The following is an 18,518-nucleotide window of genomic DNA, read 5'->3' as shown; positions in this document are numbered from 1 at the left end:
TTTGCAGTGTGTGGCTGATGGAAACACACACTCACTCAGGCCTGTGATGAAGATGAGCTGTCGACACAAACACGCTGACGTCTCAAAGAGTTAAAAAAAAAAAAAGAAACCTATTTTTCTTTATTCACAAAATGACTGGTCAGGAGTCCTCTCTTTTTTTTTTGTATATTACACTATGATGTTGTTTACAAAATGATATCACACAAATTCTTTTTAAACAAAGCGAGTGCCTTCTGAAGGAGGAGAAAAAAAAAAAATAGAAGACCGAGCACAAACAGCGGCAGTATAGAAGTGAGTCAGTTCGTCAGAGTTCAGAGCAGCGGCTCAAAGCACCAAAAGAGTCCGAGTCCCGACTCATTTCTTCCTCCGGACTTTGGGCTTCTTCACCGGCCGGAGGTACGGGTTGTCGATCACGTTGTCCTCGCTGGCCTTCGCCGAGGGAACGACGCCCGAGGGAGGAAGCATGGAGTTCTCCTTGTCGGCTCCCGGATCGTCCTGAAGGAACAAAGATGGAGGCATCATGTCTACAAATCATGGTTAAAGGGATAGTTCAACATTTTGGCAAATTGGCCCATTGCCATAATAATCCCTATAGTCATAGCAGTAGGTTCGTTACCTTTAATTGTCGGTGCAAGCTGTTTTTAGAACGGCGGAGCAGAGCCGTGAGCTGTTCAGAGCTACGCTACGGAGGCTCATGGGATTTCTTGGTTTCAACTCATCAAACTCATCAAATGCACAATCCAACAACTCCACAACGCTCTGGTGGACAAGTTGTGAGCTGCACATTCACCACGCTATGAGATAATAACACAACGTTACCACACAGAGTTGTTTTAGAGGGAAATACATGCAAAACCGCTGATGGCGCGTTGCCTTCAGGGACAGTTTTTCATCATCAGTCTCTGTATTTCCCTCTAAAACAACTCTGTCTGGTAACGTTGTGTTATTATCTCATAGTGTGGTGAATGTGCAGGTCACAACAGATAATACAGTGGCACCAAACCTCACTTTTAACTTTATAAATGAATACGTTTAATTTCCTACAATTGTAAACTACTCAAATTCAACTCAATGAACTCAACAATCTGTAAAAACACAAGCTTCAACTATAATATGTCTACCACATGTTCTTCTGTTATTCAAGATCATATGAACTCAAAGTAAAGTAACTCCTGACATTGAGCTCATATGATCTTAAAGTACAGAAGAACATACTGTATATAGTCTACTTGCCAACAATGAGTACCCGGAAATGTTGAGTACCCCAAAGTTTTATGTTAGAAATATATAGTATGGGTCCCCAGTATTCAGAAACTGCCGGATGCTAACTTATATATATTGGGCAATTAGCACAATTGACATAATTAGCATATTTCGCCTATATGGGCAATATTTCAACAAAATTGACTTGGCTGATCTGGGCAATATTGGAGTGGTTTTAGGGGTTATTGATGATGCTGAATCCATTTCTGACATTTTCAAAATTCAAAATGGCTGTCTAAACCGGAAGTGACCAGATTGAAATCCATCAAAATCGGCCCACTGGCGGTTAAAATCTGGTCACTTCCGGTTTAGACAGCCATTTTGAATTTTGAAAATGTCAGAAATGGATTCAGCATCATCAATAACCCCTAAAACCACTCCAATATTGCCCAGATCAGCCAAGTCAATTTTGGTGAAATATTGCCCATATAGGCGAAATATGCTAATTTATGCTAATTATGTCAATTGTGCTAATTGCCCAATATATATAAATTAGCATACGGCAGTTTCTGAATACTGGGGACCCATACTATATATTTCTAACATAAAACTTTGGGGTACTCAACATTTCCGGGTTCACACTGGGGCCCTATGGGCTGGCAAGTAGACTAATATCAGACATATGATTGTGTTTTTTACAGATTGGTGCTGGAGCATCAAACCTTCCCCTTCACTTTGATGTCGGCCTCTAAAAGCACTAATGGGATAAGATTTGGTTGGAGAATCCCGTGTCAAACACAAAAGCGTCTACACTGGGGCTCAGTGCCAGGAATTCACATCCCACTTTTTCCCAGGAACTCTCACCAAACACTGAAACCCTGAAAAAAACACCATGGAAACCAGGGATTTGAACACGAGCGCACGGGTTGTCTGTCCATCCGCTGTTGTGGTCCAATAAAACTGGACGGATCTTTCAGTTGGAGCAATTTCTGCTAATCCGATTATAGAGAAATGTTTGTTCAGCTAACAAACCTGACCAATATGATCCAATATGTACGAGAGAATTACATCATGAAAATATGAATAACTGAGTGTTTTTTTTATCCTCAGTTCTGTGTATGAAATTAAATTAAATTAAATTACCGGTGAGAAAAATGTTCCTGAATCTGTAAAAAACTAAAGGAAAAACCGAGGAGCTGATGGAAACTGTGAGCCGGTGGGAAACTCACGGTGATGTTGTTTCCCGCGGCGTTCTCGCTGTCCGTCTGGTCGTCCTGCTCCGACGAGTCCGTCTCCTCCAGCGTCTGCAGCTCCAGCTCCGACGGCAGCAGAGCGCTCAGGTATGGGATGGCGCTGGGCCGCGCTGCGATCACTGACCGACAGAGAAGTCACCGGATTAGAACTAGTAGAGATGCTGAAACAACTTAAAGGACAACTCCAGGCGAATTCAACTGGGGGCTGTATGTTCCTAACATCTTAGGTCTAAAAGAAGGAATCTGAAGATTTTCAGTTTAATGTGTTTTGTGGTAGTTGTGTCTGTCCCCGCGTCGCCACGGCAGCAATGAATGGGAGCAGATTGAAGTTCTGCTGCTTAGGCTGTTTTTACATCCCTCAAAGCCACAGACAGCGTCAGATGGCGACTCAAACATGCACCCAGAAGTTTATTCACTTCAAGTTTTACTCCATTTGTGGAGTAAAACTGTGGAATAATATGAGTACTGAAATCAAAAACATTTCGAGTGTAATCATGTTTAAAAAGAGACATAAAGAAATTATTCTCCAGAGGTTCATTGAATAATTCACACAAGGTGTTTGCTTACTTACTATTTGGATTAAAATGTGTAATGTGTAAAATGTTTAATTAGAACATAGTTAAAATTATAGGGGTAGGATTAGATAAGTTTATACTTCTTCCTACTCCTTTTCGCTCATGTAAACTGCGTTGCTTATGAGATGTTACTTTTTTGTGTATTCATTTTTGCTGTTCACTTACATCCTTATTATATTATTATTTTATCTTATTTATTTTATTTTTTTACATTGTCGTTTACATGATCGAAATAAAGATATCAATCAATCAAGCCGACATGTTTGTAAAACTAGATCTAATTCAAAGTCTGGCGGAGTCGAGACCCAAGTTGACGCTCGGTGTGTTCAGGTGCAGTGGGAAGCTCCCGTTTGTGTCATAAACACAGGAATATCAACTCTGGACTTGCTTCAAGTCTACATTTTTTTTCACAGACAGCGTCAGGTGGAGACTCAAACATGCGCCAAGAAGTTTATTTTTACTTGAAGCAAGTAAAGAGTTGATATTCCTGTGTTTATGACACAAACGGGAGCTTCCCACTGCACCTGAACACACCGAGCATCAACTTGGGTCTCGACTCCGCCAGACTTTGAATTAGATCTAGTTTTACAAACATGTCGGCTTGCTTGAAGTAAAAAAAACTTCTGGGTGCATGTTTGAGTCTCCATCTGACGCTGTTTGTGGCTTTGAGGGATGGAAACAGCCTAAGCAGCAGAACTTCAATCCGCTCCCATTCATCGTTGCCGTGGCGATGCGGGGACAGACACAACTACCGCAAAACAGGAGACATTAAACTGAAAATCTTCAGATTCCTTCTTTTAGACCTAAAATGTTAGGAACATACAGCCCCAGGTTGAATTTGGACGGAATTGTCCTTTAAAAACCTTCAGGAGGACAGAACGACTCACGTGGGAATGCGGTGATGTCGTCCTTGAAGAGACTCTGGGTTTCTCCCGTCTTGGCCATGAAGCGTGTGAGCGCTCGCTCCACGTCTCTCCTCTGAGTCGCTGCCTTCTCTCTCACCACCTGGTAGTCCGACACCGGCTCTCTGAATGTCTGCACACACACAAACACACACATTTAATTAAAGGGATAGTTCAACATTTTGTCAAATTGGCCCATTGCCATAATCCCTATAGTCATAGCAGTAGGTTTGTTACCTTTAATTGTCGGTGCAAGCTATTTTTAGAACGGTGGAGCAGAGCCGTGAGCTGCTCAGAGCTACGCTACGGAGGCTCATTATGGGATTTCTTGGTTTCCCTCATCAAACTCATCAAATACACAATCCAACAACTCCACAACGCTCTGGTGGACAAGTTGTGACCTGCACATTCACCACGCTATGAGATAATAACACAACGTTACCACACAGAGTTGTTTTAGAGGGAAATACAGAGACTGTTGATGAAAAACTGTCCCTGAAGGCAACGCGCATCAGTGGTTTTTGCATGAATTTCCCTCTAAAACAACTCTGTGTGGTAACGTTGTGTTATTATCTCATAGCGTGGTGAATGTGCAGGTCACAACTTGTCCACCAGAGCGTTGTGGAGTTGTTGGATTGTGTATTTGATGAGTTTGATGAGGGAAACCAAGAAATCTAATCCGTTCTAAAAAAAAATAGCTTGCATCGACAGAGCTACAAGTGCTACAGTACAATAATATAGATATTTCTATGGACTATTTCAATAAATAATAATAAATTGATAATTGACCGGTCTGGTCTGGTCACAGCAAAGACTTCTGGGGAAGGTTCAGACTCACAGGTGTTTTGATGTAGGTGTGTGGGTCAGGGAATTCTGGGAAGTGGCTCGGAATGTGAGACGGATGCGTTCGTTTCTGTCCGGCCGACAGAGCTTTAGGAGTCACCGGCGGGTTCGTCACCGGAGCTGAAATACAAAAGAAAATCAAAAACATTTTTTAAAAGAAACCAACAGATGAGGTGTAGAGACAGGTTAGTGTGTCTGACTCGGGAGTGTCGGAGCTTACGGGCCGTTATCACCATCCTCTGGGAGCGTTTCGCGTACAAGGGCAGCGTGTCCACGTTGAAACCTGTCGATGACACGGAAACAAACGGATCGAATGACGCTGGTGATGTTTCAAATTAGAGAATTACATTTAAAAATACTACATAAAATACAGCATACCCATCTAAGATTTATATTTCAAGATTCCTAGACATCGATAACAAACCTACCTTTTGTAAAATTGAACTTGAAAATGTAACTCTATTGTTTTATGGTTGTTCATATAGCAGTACATTATGGAAAGAACTTGAAAGCTATATATATATATATATTATGTAAAACAAAACATAAAATCAACATTGAGGGGAAGAACGTTATTACTTATTTTGAATTCAAGAAAAGAAACTATGTACTAAAGTCAACCTTTATATTTTATTGGGGAAATTTCACATCCATAAATGTAAATTTCAGAATTCTTCACCATCATTTAAATTGTTTTTGATTGAAGCTGATTATTATTTTAAGTCTCTTAAGTTAATTACAAATAAGAATTGTATATCAATAATGAATATACTGTACACTCAGAAATTTTCAACCAATAATCTGTCACAACAATTATAATTTCAATTTTAATTTGAATTGGATTACGTGGTCTGTCACCAAGAAATTTATTATTTTTTCATTGTTAATTTGATGTAATTTCTCTTTTGTTTAAAGCAGAAGTGAGTGATCCGGTCGTTTTCGCTAATGCTGCGTTCCAGGCAGGCTTTTGAAATCGTAAATTACAGCTTCAAGTCACAACTTACGACTTTGTAGCGTTCCAGGGCAGGCAACCCACTCGTGTTTTTCCGACCTGTTTTACCGGTGAAAGTCACTATAACGGCCACTCGTAACTTCTGACCCGTGAACTCGTACCAGATCGAACTGGTACCACTTCACAGGTCGGAAAAACACGAGTTACGAGTTGCCTTGAACGCACCATAACAGTCCTCGTCCCTACGTCGCCACATTCACGCGCATCCCTTGGCTGCACACACAGCCCTTTATGCCGTTCTCTCTCCTCATTGGATAAAAACTGTAGGATACGATAAAAGTTTTCTCCTGGGCTCAGAGCAGAGTGACTGACAGACCCGTGTTTCAGTCCAAACACTCTATGTAAGTGATTGCTGTCGGAAGATATAACTATTTAAGACTTATATTAACACAAATATATCACTTACTTCTGCTTTAGGTCTTGTTATGCTGTCATAAATGTGTAACTATATTGTTACTATTGTAAAGAAACATTGGAAGAAAGAAAAAAGTGATGTTTCATTCATGTGTGTGTGTCCTACAGCACTCACCCATCTCTATGAGCGTGACCACGGCATCGGACAGCGTCGGGACGCTCCTCGCTGTGTGTTCACAATACGATTTAGCACATCGACCTATTTCTGTAATATCTAAAAAAAACAAAGGGCAAAGCAGCGTGTTAGAGAAACGACTCCGCTGATGAACACTGGACACTTTGAATATACAAAACAAAAGAAAGAGTCATAAAGGAGGAGGAGGTTTAAATTGTTTGAAAGAGTCATCAACAAAATGCAAATGTTTTTTTTTTTCTGGTATCATCAGAACAGACATTAAAACAAAAAGTTGATCTACCAGCTCAATATATTTGCACCAATACTACATTTTTCGATCGTATGTACTCGTATGTAATGTTTCGACAACTAAACCCAGTCTAGTAGCAGCTCTCTTTTAGTTTCTCCGTCTTTTGTCTTAATGAGATTGAACCAAGATTTATTTATCATGTAAGGAAACTATAATTCAGTCCAGGCAACATTTCTAAATGCAGTTATTTGTAAATTTTATTGGAGAAACTACTTTTTTCTTGTCAAAGTGTCTAATTTCTAGTCAAAACTAATCTCTTTCCACTTAAAATAAGACTCATCATCTAAAAATTTACTTGTTTTTAGATAATTTTCACTTGCAATGAGTAGAAAAATCTGCCAGTGAAGTTTTTTGTGCTTGTAATAAGAAAGAAAAACTTGCTCCACTATCAGATTTTTCTACTTATTTCAATTGAAAATCTGCTTAAAAGAAGTAAAAAGTGTCTAAAAACAAGCTACTTTTAATGTAATGAGTCTTATTTTAAGTATAATGAGATTTGTTTTGACGAGAAATGACATTTTGACTAGAAATAAGACAAATATTCTTGTTAAGATATTAGAGTTTTTGCAGTGAATGGTCTGTCTGAGGCTCTGAAGAGAGTGAACACAACAACACATGATCCTGCTTCATGTGATTCATACGTACAGCTCTGCATCATCTCCGTGAGCGTCTCCACCGCCGCCTTCTCTGCGCTCTCGAAGCCGCACTCGGTCAGCAGGGCGCTGACCACCACCTGCAGCGTGCGCCGCCGGGCCAGGTGGTAGTTCTCTGCTGGGCTGGTGGCGGCTTTAGTTCCGCTCCCTCGCTGAATAACACACACACACAGACACACACACACAGTGGTTGAGAGGTTGCTGCAGCAGAAAGGTCACGAGGAAACTGGTTCATCACTAAATATCTATCATTTCAGAGCTCTGGTTAATGTCCATATCATTTTTTACCATATTTTTTCTTAATGTGTGAGTGTTAAATGTTGCTTTCTTTCTTTCTTTCTTTCTTTCTTTTATTCTTGTCTGAATCAATGGTCAAATGATGTACAGACAGTGAAGCCATGGAGAAATGTCATAGGCTAATAATGTAAAAACAACATCAGTGGGGCAAATTTATATATTTTGCTGACGCATTTAAAGACTTTCATCAAATGTAAACACAGTGTTACTTTTAAATGAACTGAAAACATAAAATTTAAATAATGACGGCAGATAAAGAGTCTGTTGCTGATTTAGGTGTTTTCACCTGCAGATTCTTCACCTCACTGTAATATTGTGGAGCAGTGTGTCTGACCCAATGACCATTTGTCTGTCAATATTTAATTTTTATTTTGCCAGTGATGTTCACAGTTTAGAAAATGTCAGCTTGAAATTCCTGTAGAGGATATTTGTGACCACACGTCCTGACAAAAAACTTTTCCACATGTCAAATTTCTGTTTGATTCTGATTCATGTTTCAGGTTCATGAAACTAGTGCATTATTCTATTCTATTTCATTCTACTGTAATCCTAAATTGTATATGGTAAATTTTTTGCACTAGAATATTCTATTTCTTTCATCTTCTGATTTTGATTTTATCGCTACTATATTTTGTACCCTTTGTGTTTTCACCTGACACCGCGTCAAGTGTCCTTGCGTTATAAAGTGACCTTTACTGCTCTTGGCAATAAAAACTTGATTAACATTAGAATAAATGTATTTTTAAAGGTACAGTATGTAGGAATTCCCCCCATCTAGCGGTGCGGTTGCATATCGGGAAGGTATTCTTGAATGTTGCATTCACGTGAAATCGGGCAAACGTCAGACAGACAACAGACGCTGCACGTAACAGGATAAACAAGCGACTATGTAAACAAGTGGTCGGCCAGCACGAGGCAAAACAACACAGGCGTGACAATATGCGTGATGTGGTATTGTTTTACCGTCTTTCTCTGGTGGAGTAAAATGACATCCGGTTGGTTTGCTGACGGCCGTCTGCCTGACTGCACCTGAATGCAACACCAGTGCCTCCGTCCTTCCTCACACTACACAGTGGTGACAGTTTTAACAGGCCGTTTCCGTGGTTACCTACGGTCACGCTGCCACTCGACGTAAAAAAAAATGGCGATGCAACATGGCCGCCTCGGTTCGGTGCGTCGCCCACTTATGTATTTGTAACGACTTGTAACAACTCATTCTAAGGTACGAGAAAGCTTTCATTTGTATGCAGGTTTATGAAAGCAATATTTGATTTTTGCTATATAATAAATAGCCAAATAAGTTACATACTGGGGCTTTAATGCCTGTCTGCTGAAACTTACTTGACATAAGTGTGCCTGCTCACCACTTGGAGATACAACCACATTTCCAAACTGACAGTAACGTTACACACTCGCTTACTGTATCAGCATTATAGTTTACTTTACACACGTATTAGCCATTTAAACAGTGAATAGTTGACTTTATAGTCTGTAACTAGACTCAGCTGTAGTTATTTAAACTTATAAATCCTGACTAAAAGATGTTTTATTCTATTTCAGCCCGGAGGAGGAGGCGGACTGACTGCTAGCTTCAAGCCGGGGCAGAGTGCGCCTCGCCCGGCAGGACAAACTCTCTCTTACCGTTGCTGCGTTCAGCGAACCGCTCGAAACCACCGCGGGATCCGCCATCCTCCTCCTCCGGGACCGGATCGATCTGGACTCAGCTCCTGGTTTCAACTGGTAAATTTATAGTAACGACAAAAAGGTTTTATTTATTATTATTTCTCCCGACGACCGTTTAGCCGCCCGCCGTTAGTAAACACGGTGAAGACTGTGACGTCGTTTCCGCCGCAGACCGGAAGTGGAAGTTGAGCTTAGAGCCGTCGGTTGTCCTCTCCCATAATACATCCATGTCCTCTCCATAGACACTGTCGCCACCTAGTGTCCGTGTGTGGGAATTACAGCGACTATGGCGGTGACACAGCATAAAAAACAGAGGGACAGCAAGTTACTGATGACCTTCCCTGGTTCTGCTAATGAATTTAAGTTATCTTTGCTGTCTATTACACTAATTTTATGACCCATAGTGGGCTCAAATTCAATTTTCTTTTCTGTACAGCTTTAACCTTCAGGTTTTAAATGCATACAAGTAGGCTACCACATAGCTACATTTGTTTATAGCATCAAGGCTTTTTGACTTTGCCAGGCCCAGCAACCTACTATTTATACAAAAATAAAACAAACAAACAAAAAAATTCACAAATGTCTAAAAGGCTCTGGTTAAAATTATGACATTTGTGGTGTTGGGGTCCATTTTGACCTTAAGAACAATAATGAGAGTTAAAACTGAAATCAAAACCAACCTTTTCATGGATAAGGAAGCCTAACAATGTAACCAAGAGATGAGGAACAAATGAAATGATGAATAATTGTTTTTAGTGTGTTTTAAAGCTGATTTAAGACTTGGGTCAAAACTGACCCTAACACCATAGATGGCAGCAGAAAGCTACAAGAGGAAGGTTCAATTGAAGCCAAGGGGTATACTGACAAAAAGGGCCAAGGGGCCCACACCAAAAAATATTAAAACCAAAATTTTCATGAATAGGGAAGTCTAGCAATTTAACCTAAAGTAGAAAAACAGATTGGATGAAAAAAAAAAGTTTTTAGTGTATTTTACAGCTGATTCAAAACACGGGTCAAACTGACCATAGATGGTAGCAGAAAGCTAACACAAGACGAAGGTTAAAAAAATAGAAAACAAATATGCTAAGACTATAATTCTACTATATAATTCATTTTCTTTATCAAATATACTGTATCCTTTGCACCTTATCTGGTATTGTTTGGCGTTGTTTTGTTTTCCTTCATGAATCCCCTAAATGTTTTAGCACTTTTATAGGCTACTGCATGTACTTTTTCACCTGTATTACCGTATTATCCTCATTGGGAGTTGGTATTTTTCAATTACTCACTCAAGAAAAAAAAAGTATACTCATGATCAAATAACATCATTTTAAAAAAACATTATAGTTCCAGATTGTCATTACGGCAAGGTTTTCTGAATGTAGCTAATGGGTTCCTTTTAATCGGAAAATGCTGAAATTGAAAGTAGCTTCTTGAAGAAATTCCCCCTTTCATCCAAAATATTTTTTCCTTTCTTAAAAAGAAAAAAACTGGTGTACGACTGATATTTTTCACTATTTCCATCATCAATCAAGAAAATGATCAGCAGAAAGAAAGAAAGAAAGACAAGTATGGTTAGCTGTGACTCCCTGGTGTCCCTGCAATACATCTATGTTAAGGATCATTTTCATGCTATACATTAAAATCATGACCTGACTCAGACTCTAGCTGAAAAATATTTTTATTCCATTTCAAAAGGAGTTAATTCACACACATTCTCTGTTTTTCCAACACATCATCACATCACATCATCACACCCACAAGACTCTGCTGCCCAGCAGCCGGACGTCACTGTACCCTGCAGTTGTCAGTGTAACTAGCCACACATCTAAGTTTTTTTTTTTTGTCATTCCATTGGGACTAATAATTGCATAATAAACCAAAACTAAAAGAAAAGAATGAGTACAAAGGGGCCACTTTAACTTGGTGATTTAATCTACCACCATTGCCATCAACATTGTAACTGCAGTGTCCATTTACATTCGGAGCACTGCAAAAAACCCAAATCTTTACAAGAATATTTGTCTTATTTCTTGTCAAAATGTCTCATTTCTAGTCAAAACTAATCTCTTTCCACTTAAAATAAGACTCATCACCTAAAAATTAACTTGTTGTAGATCATTTTCACTTATTTTTCTACTTATTTCAATTGAAAATCTGCTTGAAAGAAGTAAAAAGTGTCTAAAAACAAGCTACTTTTTAGGTGATGAGACTTATTTTGAGTGTAATGAGATTATTTTGACTGGAAAAAAGACAAATGTTCTTGGTAAGAGTTTGAGTTTTTGCAGTGAGTGGAGAGTTTTCCTTTTAAGAGGCGTGAAGGCGGTTGCTCGACATTCTCCGCCCGGCTTTCACCAGATGTTTGGCCTTGGCCTCCTCGAACGACTCGATCGACTCCATCTCCGTCTCGGTCTCCTCGACATCTGTGACCTCTGGACGAAACACGACAGAGCGTTTCCTCTTCACCTCCTTTTTCACCTCCACGCTCCTCTCAATGTAAAGGTCCAGCACTTGGTCCTCCACGGGCTCGCGGTCCACGAACGGCAGCAGGACCGTTTCTACGAGTCCGCCGACCATCCCCAGCATCGCCATGGTGGAGCCCAGCACGTACATCTTCACCATCCGCCGGTTCGGCCGCTGGCTCAACATCTCCTTGGCGAACGGGATGAACTCATTTATGGTTTCCATGTTTCTGTTTCTTGATTATTAAGCTGTTGATGGTGGAAAAAAACAAAAATTGTACAAGATATCATTAGACACACACTTGCAAAAACACAATATCTTACCAAGAATATTCGTCTTATTTCTAGTCAAAACAAATCTCATTATACTTAAAATAAGACTCATCACATTAAAAAAGGAGCTTGTGTTTTTAGACACTTTTTTAAAATTATTTCAAGCAGATTTTCACTTAAAATAATCTGATAGTGGAGCAAGTTTTTCTTTCTTATTACAATCACAAAAAACCTGCTTTCACTGGCAGATTTTTCTACTTATTTCAAGTAAAAATTAGCTTGAAACAAGTGAAAATGATCTAAAAACAAGTTAATTTTTAGGTGATGAGTCTTATTTTAAGTGGAAAGAGATTAGTTTTGACTAGAAATGAGACATTTTGACAAGTGCAATCATCCAAGGACTATTGTTTGACTTTAAATGAATGTTATTTTGACTAAAAATCGATCTTTCTACTTGACATAAAGCACCGATACTGTAGTAATAGTGATAGGCAGATACTCACTTTGTTGCACACGTCAAAAAAATTCAGACTTTTTCTCCGTGTCCGGCCAAGTCAAGCATTTGCAGGCAAAGAGACGAGGGGCCGATTCCTGCAATTTAAACACGAGTGGAGTCTGGTCAACTCCCACAGTTGGAGACAAAATGAATATTCATGAGGCCAACACTTGTGCTGCAATTGCGTTTTGGACGTGAGAGGGGCTTGTTCGGGTGAAAGGGCATGTCTTTCCACCACCAGAAGTGAAGCACAGCACACACTGGATGTAGGTGAAACTGTGATTCTGTCATCACATGAGTAATAAGATGTAAGAACTCCAAACATGCAGCAATCTGGAGTGTACGATAAACATACACTGACGACATCACACCAGCAGCTGCAGCAACAACAACAAAACCCATCAACATGTTATTGACGTCTAAAAACAAGCGTATATTCAGTAGTTTAATGCATTATTCAAACCCACGTGTACCTTTAAACTTGACCTTCAGTTGATCTCGGTATCGTATCACTATCGCAGAGACAAATCGGTCCACAGGGAACCTGCCAAAGTATTCAGGACTGAGTATGTGGTGCTGGTTCTGCCAACATCATATTTAGCCATGAGGACACAAGGTGAAAACAATAACCAGCAGCCAGACTGTTACAGATGGTTATTATAACTCATACTCAAAAACTCAAAATCTTACCAAGAATAGGCTATTTGTCTTATTTCTAGTCAAAATGTCATTTCTAGTCAAAACAAATCTAATTATACTTAAAATAAGACTCATCGGATTAAAAAGTAGCTTGTTTTTAGACACTTTTTACTTTTTTCAAGCATATTTTCACTTGAAATAAGTAGAAAAATCTGACAGTGGAGCAAGTTTTTCTTTCTTATTACAAGCACAAAAAACTTGCTTTCACTGGCTGATTTTTCTACTTATTTCAATTGAAAATTAGTTTGATACAAGTAAAACTGTGTAAAAACAAGTCGATTTTTAGGTGATGAGTCTTATTTTAAGTGGAAAGAGGTTAGTTTTGACTAAAATTGAGACATTTTGACAAGAAATAAGACAAATATTCTTGGAAATATTTTGAGTTTTTGCAGTGTATAAGCATGAAGCATTCAAACGCTGCATGTTTCTGAACATTGAACAACACCAGTGACTGGTTTGTGTTGCGTGGACTGGACACATTGATCCTCATCAGGAGAGCCCGAGAGGTGTCCAATCACCGTATGAACTGAACTTTGGGAAGCCAATCCCATTTATTGGTTGACACTAGACAGACACTGTATGTATGGTTACACATGGAGTAGGAGCTCTTATTGACCACGGAGAGATAAGCTTCATTAGAAGATAAGCTTCAACAGAATCCCCCTTTAATCATGCAGCTCCGAGCTGCTTGGGCTCATGTACGCTGTCTGACAATGGAGCTGACAATGAAGCAGGAGGAGATTGCAGGGGTTAACGTGTGTGTGTGTGTGTTAGTTCATCTGAAACTATCTGCCCTTTGACCTCCTTTTTCTTGCTGCAGGAGAGGAGGGAATCAGGCAAGTGAGTTGTGCAATGTGTCTGATCTTTGACACATAGAAACAAGCGTGATAAGCGTTCAGAGAAAATGACAAGTGTGAAAACGTCACACAAACATCTGCAAGCTGGTTCAGCATGTGCACGCTGCCTGATGCAGCTCTGCACCGTAACATATCATCTACTTTCACTGTTGGTCATGTGAGTGGCTTTGGATATTATGGATCTATCACTACGGAGAGAGAACCTCTGACTGTGCAGCTCTCCTCCTGACTGACTGTCTCTCTGGCTCCACCTGCAGGTCAAAGTGTTGTTTATCTATTATTAAAATATCTTAACACAGTGGTTCTCAAACTTTTTCTTTTTTTTTTTTTTTTTTTACATCAAGGACCCCTAAATTGACACAAATTAGACCACGGCCCCTCATTGGACAAGACATAAGACAAATATTTCTCTTTTTTAGTCAATGTACATTCATATTAGGGCCAATGGCATGACTTTTTGGAAATATTGTAGAGGAAGATGTTGTACAATTTCTCCAAAAACATTTAGTAAACATTTCTAGAAGTGGGAACAATTCTCGACAAAGGGGTAACATTTCCAAAAAGAAAAAAAAGGTGGTCAAATTTCTCATAAAAAAAAAAAGTTTTTACAAAATTCTAGAAAAAGTGGTAAAAAAAAAAAAAAAAAAAAGTAAAATTCTAGGAAAAAGTTGTAGAATTTCTAAAAAAAAAAAAAAAAAGAAGAAGAAAGAAAGAAATTCTAATAAATAAATAAAAATCTCAAAAAAAGAAAAAATAAAAGTTCTAAAAAAAAAAAAGTGGTAAAATTTCATGAAAAATTTGGGGACCTCCTTGAACCATCTCAAGGACCCCTGGGGTCCCCAGACCCCACTTTGAGAACCATTTAACAGCTTCTCAATGTGGCAAACGCTTTACTATCAACATTCATGGCCCCCAGATGATGAATCTTTTAAATAAAAAAAAAAGCCACCATGAGACTGACACTTTGTTGTTGAAATACTTTAATAAAACTTGTGGTTTTCACCTTGGCGGTCGCCTCAGGATGTGTTGTATTAACTTTGGTGATCATACTTTTCACCGAGCGTCATCACTCAACCAAACCAGAACTTTCTTTTCTACAGGACCAATCACATTCAGATCTGCCTGAGCTGTGCTGTGTGTTTAGAGATAGTTATCATACCACACACATTAGCATGCTAACTCAGTGAACTAATAATACCGTATAATAAACATCTGCGTGCTAAATTTATCACTGTCAACATTTAAGACATAAATTTAGGTCACAGAACAGAATTGCCAGCATGGCTGCAGAGCTGCAGAGTTGCGGTGTTTGTTTAACCCTCTGACAGTCAGGCCATGATATTTTGTCATTACAAAACACCCACGATTGCAAAATATGAAGAAAAGCAAGAACAAACTTTCAAAACACTGAAAACTAAAAGAAAAAAGGAAAAAAACAACACCACTCTCCCACTTTGGTTATGGCGCAATCACTTTTATTGGTTGTTGTTCCACACTTGAACTTTTGTTATGAAATGTGGTTAAATTTGTGAGCAACCTTTCCCCCTGTTGATCAGTTTCACTGCTCAGACTTTCCTCAAACGCTGCTCCTGATATCTCCACCTTCTCCGTCAATACTCCTCAGCAGCTCCGTGTGGTTCCTCAGCATCTTGTGTTTGCTGCTGTTGGGAAAAGGTTGAGACTGTTTGGAGACCTTTACCCCAAATCTCTGGGTTCTCCTACGTGAACGAACGAACGGTCTGTTTCTGTTTCTGTACCGGACCTGACTGACCAAGACGACCATGTTGTGGAGAACATATAGAGTGTTTGATGGTGTAAACACACTGCAAAAACTCAAAATCTTACCAAGAATATTTGTCTTATTTCTAGTTAAAATGTCATTTCTAGTCAAAACAAATCTCATTCATTTCTATACCGCTTATCCTGCACTAGGGTCACGGGTGAGCTGGAGCCTATCTCAGCTGACTTTGGGCAAAGGCGGGGTACACCCTGGACAGGTCACCAGTCTATCGCAAGGCATAACATATATAGACAACCATTCACACCTATGGGCAATTTTTAGAGTCGCCAATTAACCTAACCTGCATGTCTTTGGTCTGTGGGAGGAAGCCGGAGTACCCGGAGAGAACCCACACATGCACGGGGAGAACATGCAAACTCCACACAGAAGGGCCCCAGCCGGCCGGCGGGTTTGAACCCAGAACCCTCTTGCTGTGAGGCGACAGTGCTAACCACTGCACCACCGTGCCGCCTACAAAGCAAAATCTCATTCTACTTAAAATAAGACTCATCACATTTAAAAAGTAGCTTGTTTTTAGACACTTTTTACTTTTTTCAAGCAGATTTTCACTTGAAATAAGTAGAAAAATCTGATAGTGGAGCAAGTTTTTCTTTCTTATTACAAGCACAAAGAACTTGCTTTCACTGGCAGATTTTTCTACTTATTTCAATTACAAATTAGTTTGAAACAAGTGAAAATAATCTAAAAACAAGTTCATTTTTAGGTGATGAGTCTTATTTTAAGTGGGAACAGATGAGTTTTGACTAAAATTAAGACATTTTGACAAGAAATAAGACAAATATTCTTGGAAAGATTTTGAGTTTTTGCAGTGCATCAAAGGGGATCACACTGTAAATGGAATCAGTTTTTTTTTTATTACATAATTTGATTTAAACTTTATGTTTCCAGCTCAGTAAAGAGATGTGATGCATGTGATGCAGGTTTACAGTAAAGATAAGACCAGTGGTCAACATGAAGGTCCAGACGTGTCGGGACTCGGAGGATTTCCAGCTGCTTATCCATGATTCAGATGTTTGAAACTTCCAGTAGCTGGGATTAGTTTTGTATCTAAAGGCTCAGTGTAATTCACAGTGTCTGAAACCTGCTGCGGTGCTCTTGGTACAGTAATCCTGTCTGTGCCCGAGCAGCTGATGTGTCACCTAATCTGCTGAAGGAGAACAGTCTGGTGATTGGTTTGGAGGTGAGTTTAATTACAAATACCAGGTAAAGGATGTTTATTTAGCCTACTGTTGTTTCAATTTGAACCCTTTTAACTCCTTTAACCTTAGGGCCCAAACGTGTAAATTTTGCGGGGTTTTTTGTTTCAAACTAATTTTCACTTGAAATAAGTAGAAAAATCTGCCAGTGAAAGCAGGTTTTTTGTGCTTGTAATAAGAAAGAAAAACTTGCTCCACTATCAGATTTTTCTACTTATTTCAAGTGAAAATCTGCTTGAAAGAAGTAAAAAGTGTCTAAAAACAAGCTGCTTTTTATGTGATGAGTCTTATTTTAGGTATAATGAGATTAGTTTTGACTAGAAATGAGACATTTTGACTAGAAATAAGACAAATATTCTTGGAAAGATTTTGAGTCTTTGCAGTGTTGGTCAGTTTAAAGGTTAATTTCATGAATCTTCCATAGGATGTCTACTTAATGGTGATTTTTAATATTCCAGATCCCCTCTATTGTAAAGTCTATAGAATAGGAGGGTTACATACACGTGTTTCCCATTGACTCCCATTAAAACCACATATTTTCAATATACTGTAGCTAATCCTGACATATTAAAATGCTTTTTTCCATGAAAACCAAATAAATCTAAACCTTTGGCTTCAAAATAAAGGGGAAACAGGTTTTGGGTCAGAGAACCAGGCCTCCATTGAAACCTTGAGGTCTGGTTTCTTACCTTGCAAATTGCACTGCAATAACAAAAAAAAAAGCTGAAAACATAAAAATGGTTTTGGTGTGTGGGGACTGATGGTAAAGAGTGGTGTGAATGTGGGTGAGAAAATATCTTGTCGGTGTGTGTGTGTGCAAAGTTTGAATCAAAATAAAATAACTAAATGGGCTATGTTTATATTTTGCGTTTTTTATTTTTTGATTCTCAATATCTCGGTCAGTTTACAAGTTAATTGTATGAAACTCGGTCAGGATGTAAGAAACAAAATGAAGTGGATAGATTCATATTTATTGAAGTTGTTTTTTTTCTGTTTCTTTTTTACCCATTCTCATGTCAAACAACATGGACACACATCTGCACGTGCAATCGTGTGCTATGGGATAGTGCAATTTAAGTCGATCCTGCACTTTATTGGGGCATCGTGCAATTAAATTAAATTAAATCTTGCACTTATGCACTCGTCACTTTAGCACATAGCACTTTAACACATAGCACTTTAACTAGCACTGTAGCACTTTATAACTTCTCTCAGTAATCTTTTGGTCCCCTTACCCACTCTTTTAACCTCTTGTACTTTTTATCGTCATTGTTTTTTATGTCTAACATCAACCTGCCAATGGGACTGGGGATGGAAATTAGCCACTTGGCTACAATCCCACATATTTACATATCAATGTCCATCAAAATGCCTACTGTTCCCATTTTTAAATAAATAAAAAAATCTAAATCTGAAACCTGAAACATCAGTCAGTGTTATATTATATATTAGCTATATCTATATTAGTCTTTCG

At 38.9% G+C, this 18,518-nt stretch overlaps 2 protein-coding genes across 2 annotated transcripts; both read right to left on the bottom strand.

The window, feature by feature from the left end:
* Positions 1-160: 160 nt before the first annotated feature.
* On the bottom strand, positions 161-9,399 carry taf8 (TAF8 RNA polymerase II, TATA box binding protein (TBP)-associated factor). The gene is made up of 8 exons (XM_083975359.1): positions 9,219-9,399; positions 7,273-7,432; positions 6,318-6,416; positions 4,997-5,059; positions 4,772-4,896; positions 3,919-4,066; positions 2,433-2,575; positions 161-495 (listed from the first exon to the last, which is right to left on the bottom strand). Exons 1-8 carry the CDS (start codon positions 9,264-9,266, stop codon positions 355-357), a joined length of 927 nt encoding a protein of 308 aa, XP_083831485.1. The 5' UTR covers positions 9,267-9,399; the 3' UTR covers positions 161-354.
* Positions 9,400-11,447: 2,048 nt separating this feature from the next.
* Positions 11,448-12,595, bottom strand: g0s2 (G0/G1 switch 2). The gene is made up of 2 exons (XM_083975391.1): positions 12,499-12,595; positions 11,448-11,971 (listed from the first exon to the last, which is right to left on the bottom strand). The coding sequence occupies exon 2, from the start codon at positions 11,946-11,948 to the stop codon at positions 11,568-11,570; it is 381 nt and encodes a 126-aa protein (XP_083831517.1). The 5' UTR covers positions 11,949-11,971; positions 12,499-12,595; the 3' UTR covers positions 11,448-11,567.
* Between the last annotated feature and the right edge of the window lie 5,923 nt (positions 12,596-18,518).

Source organism: Trachurus trachurus (genome assembly GCF_905171665.1).
Source record: "Trachurus trachurus genome assembly, chromosome: 7".
Lineage (NCBI taxonomy): Eukaryota > Metazoa > Chordata > Actinopteri > Carangiformes > Carangidae > Trachurus > Trachurus trachurus.
This window is presented reverse-complemented; position numbering and strand designations above follow the sequence as displayed.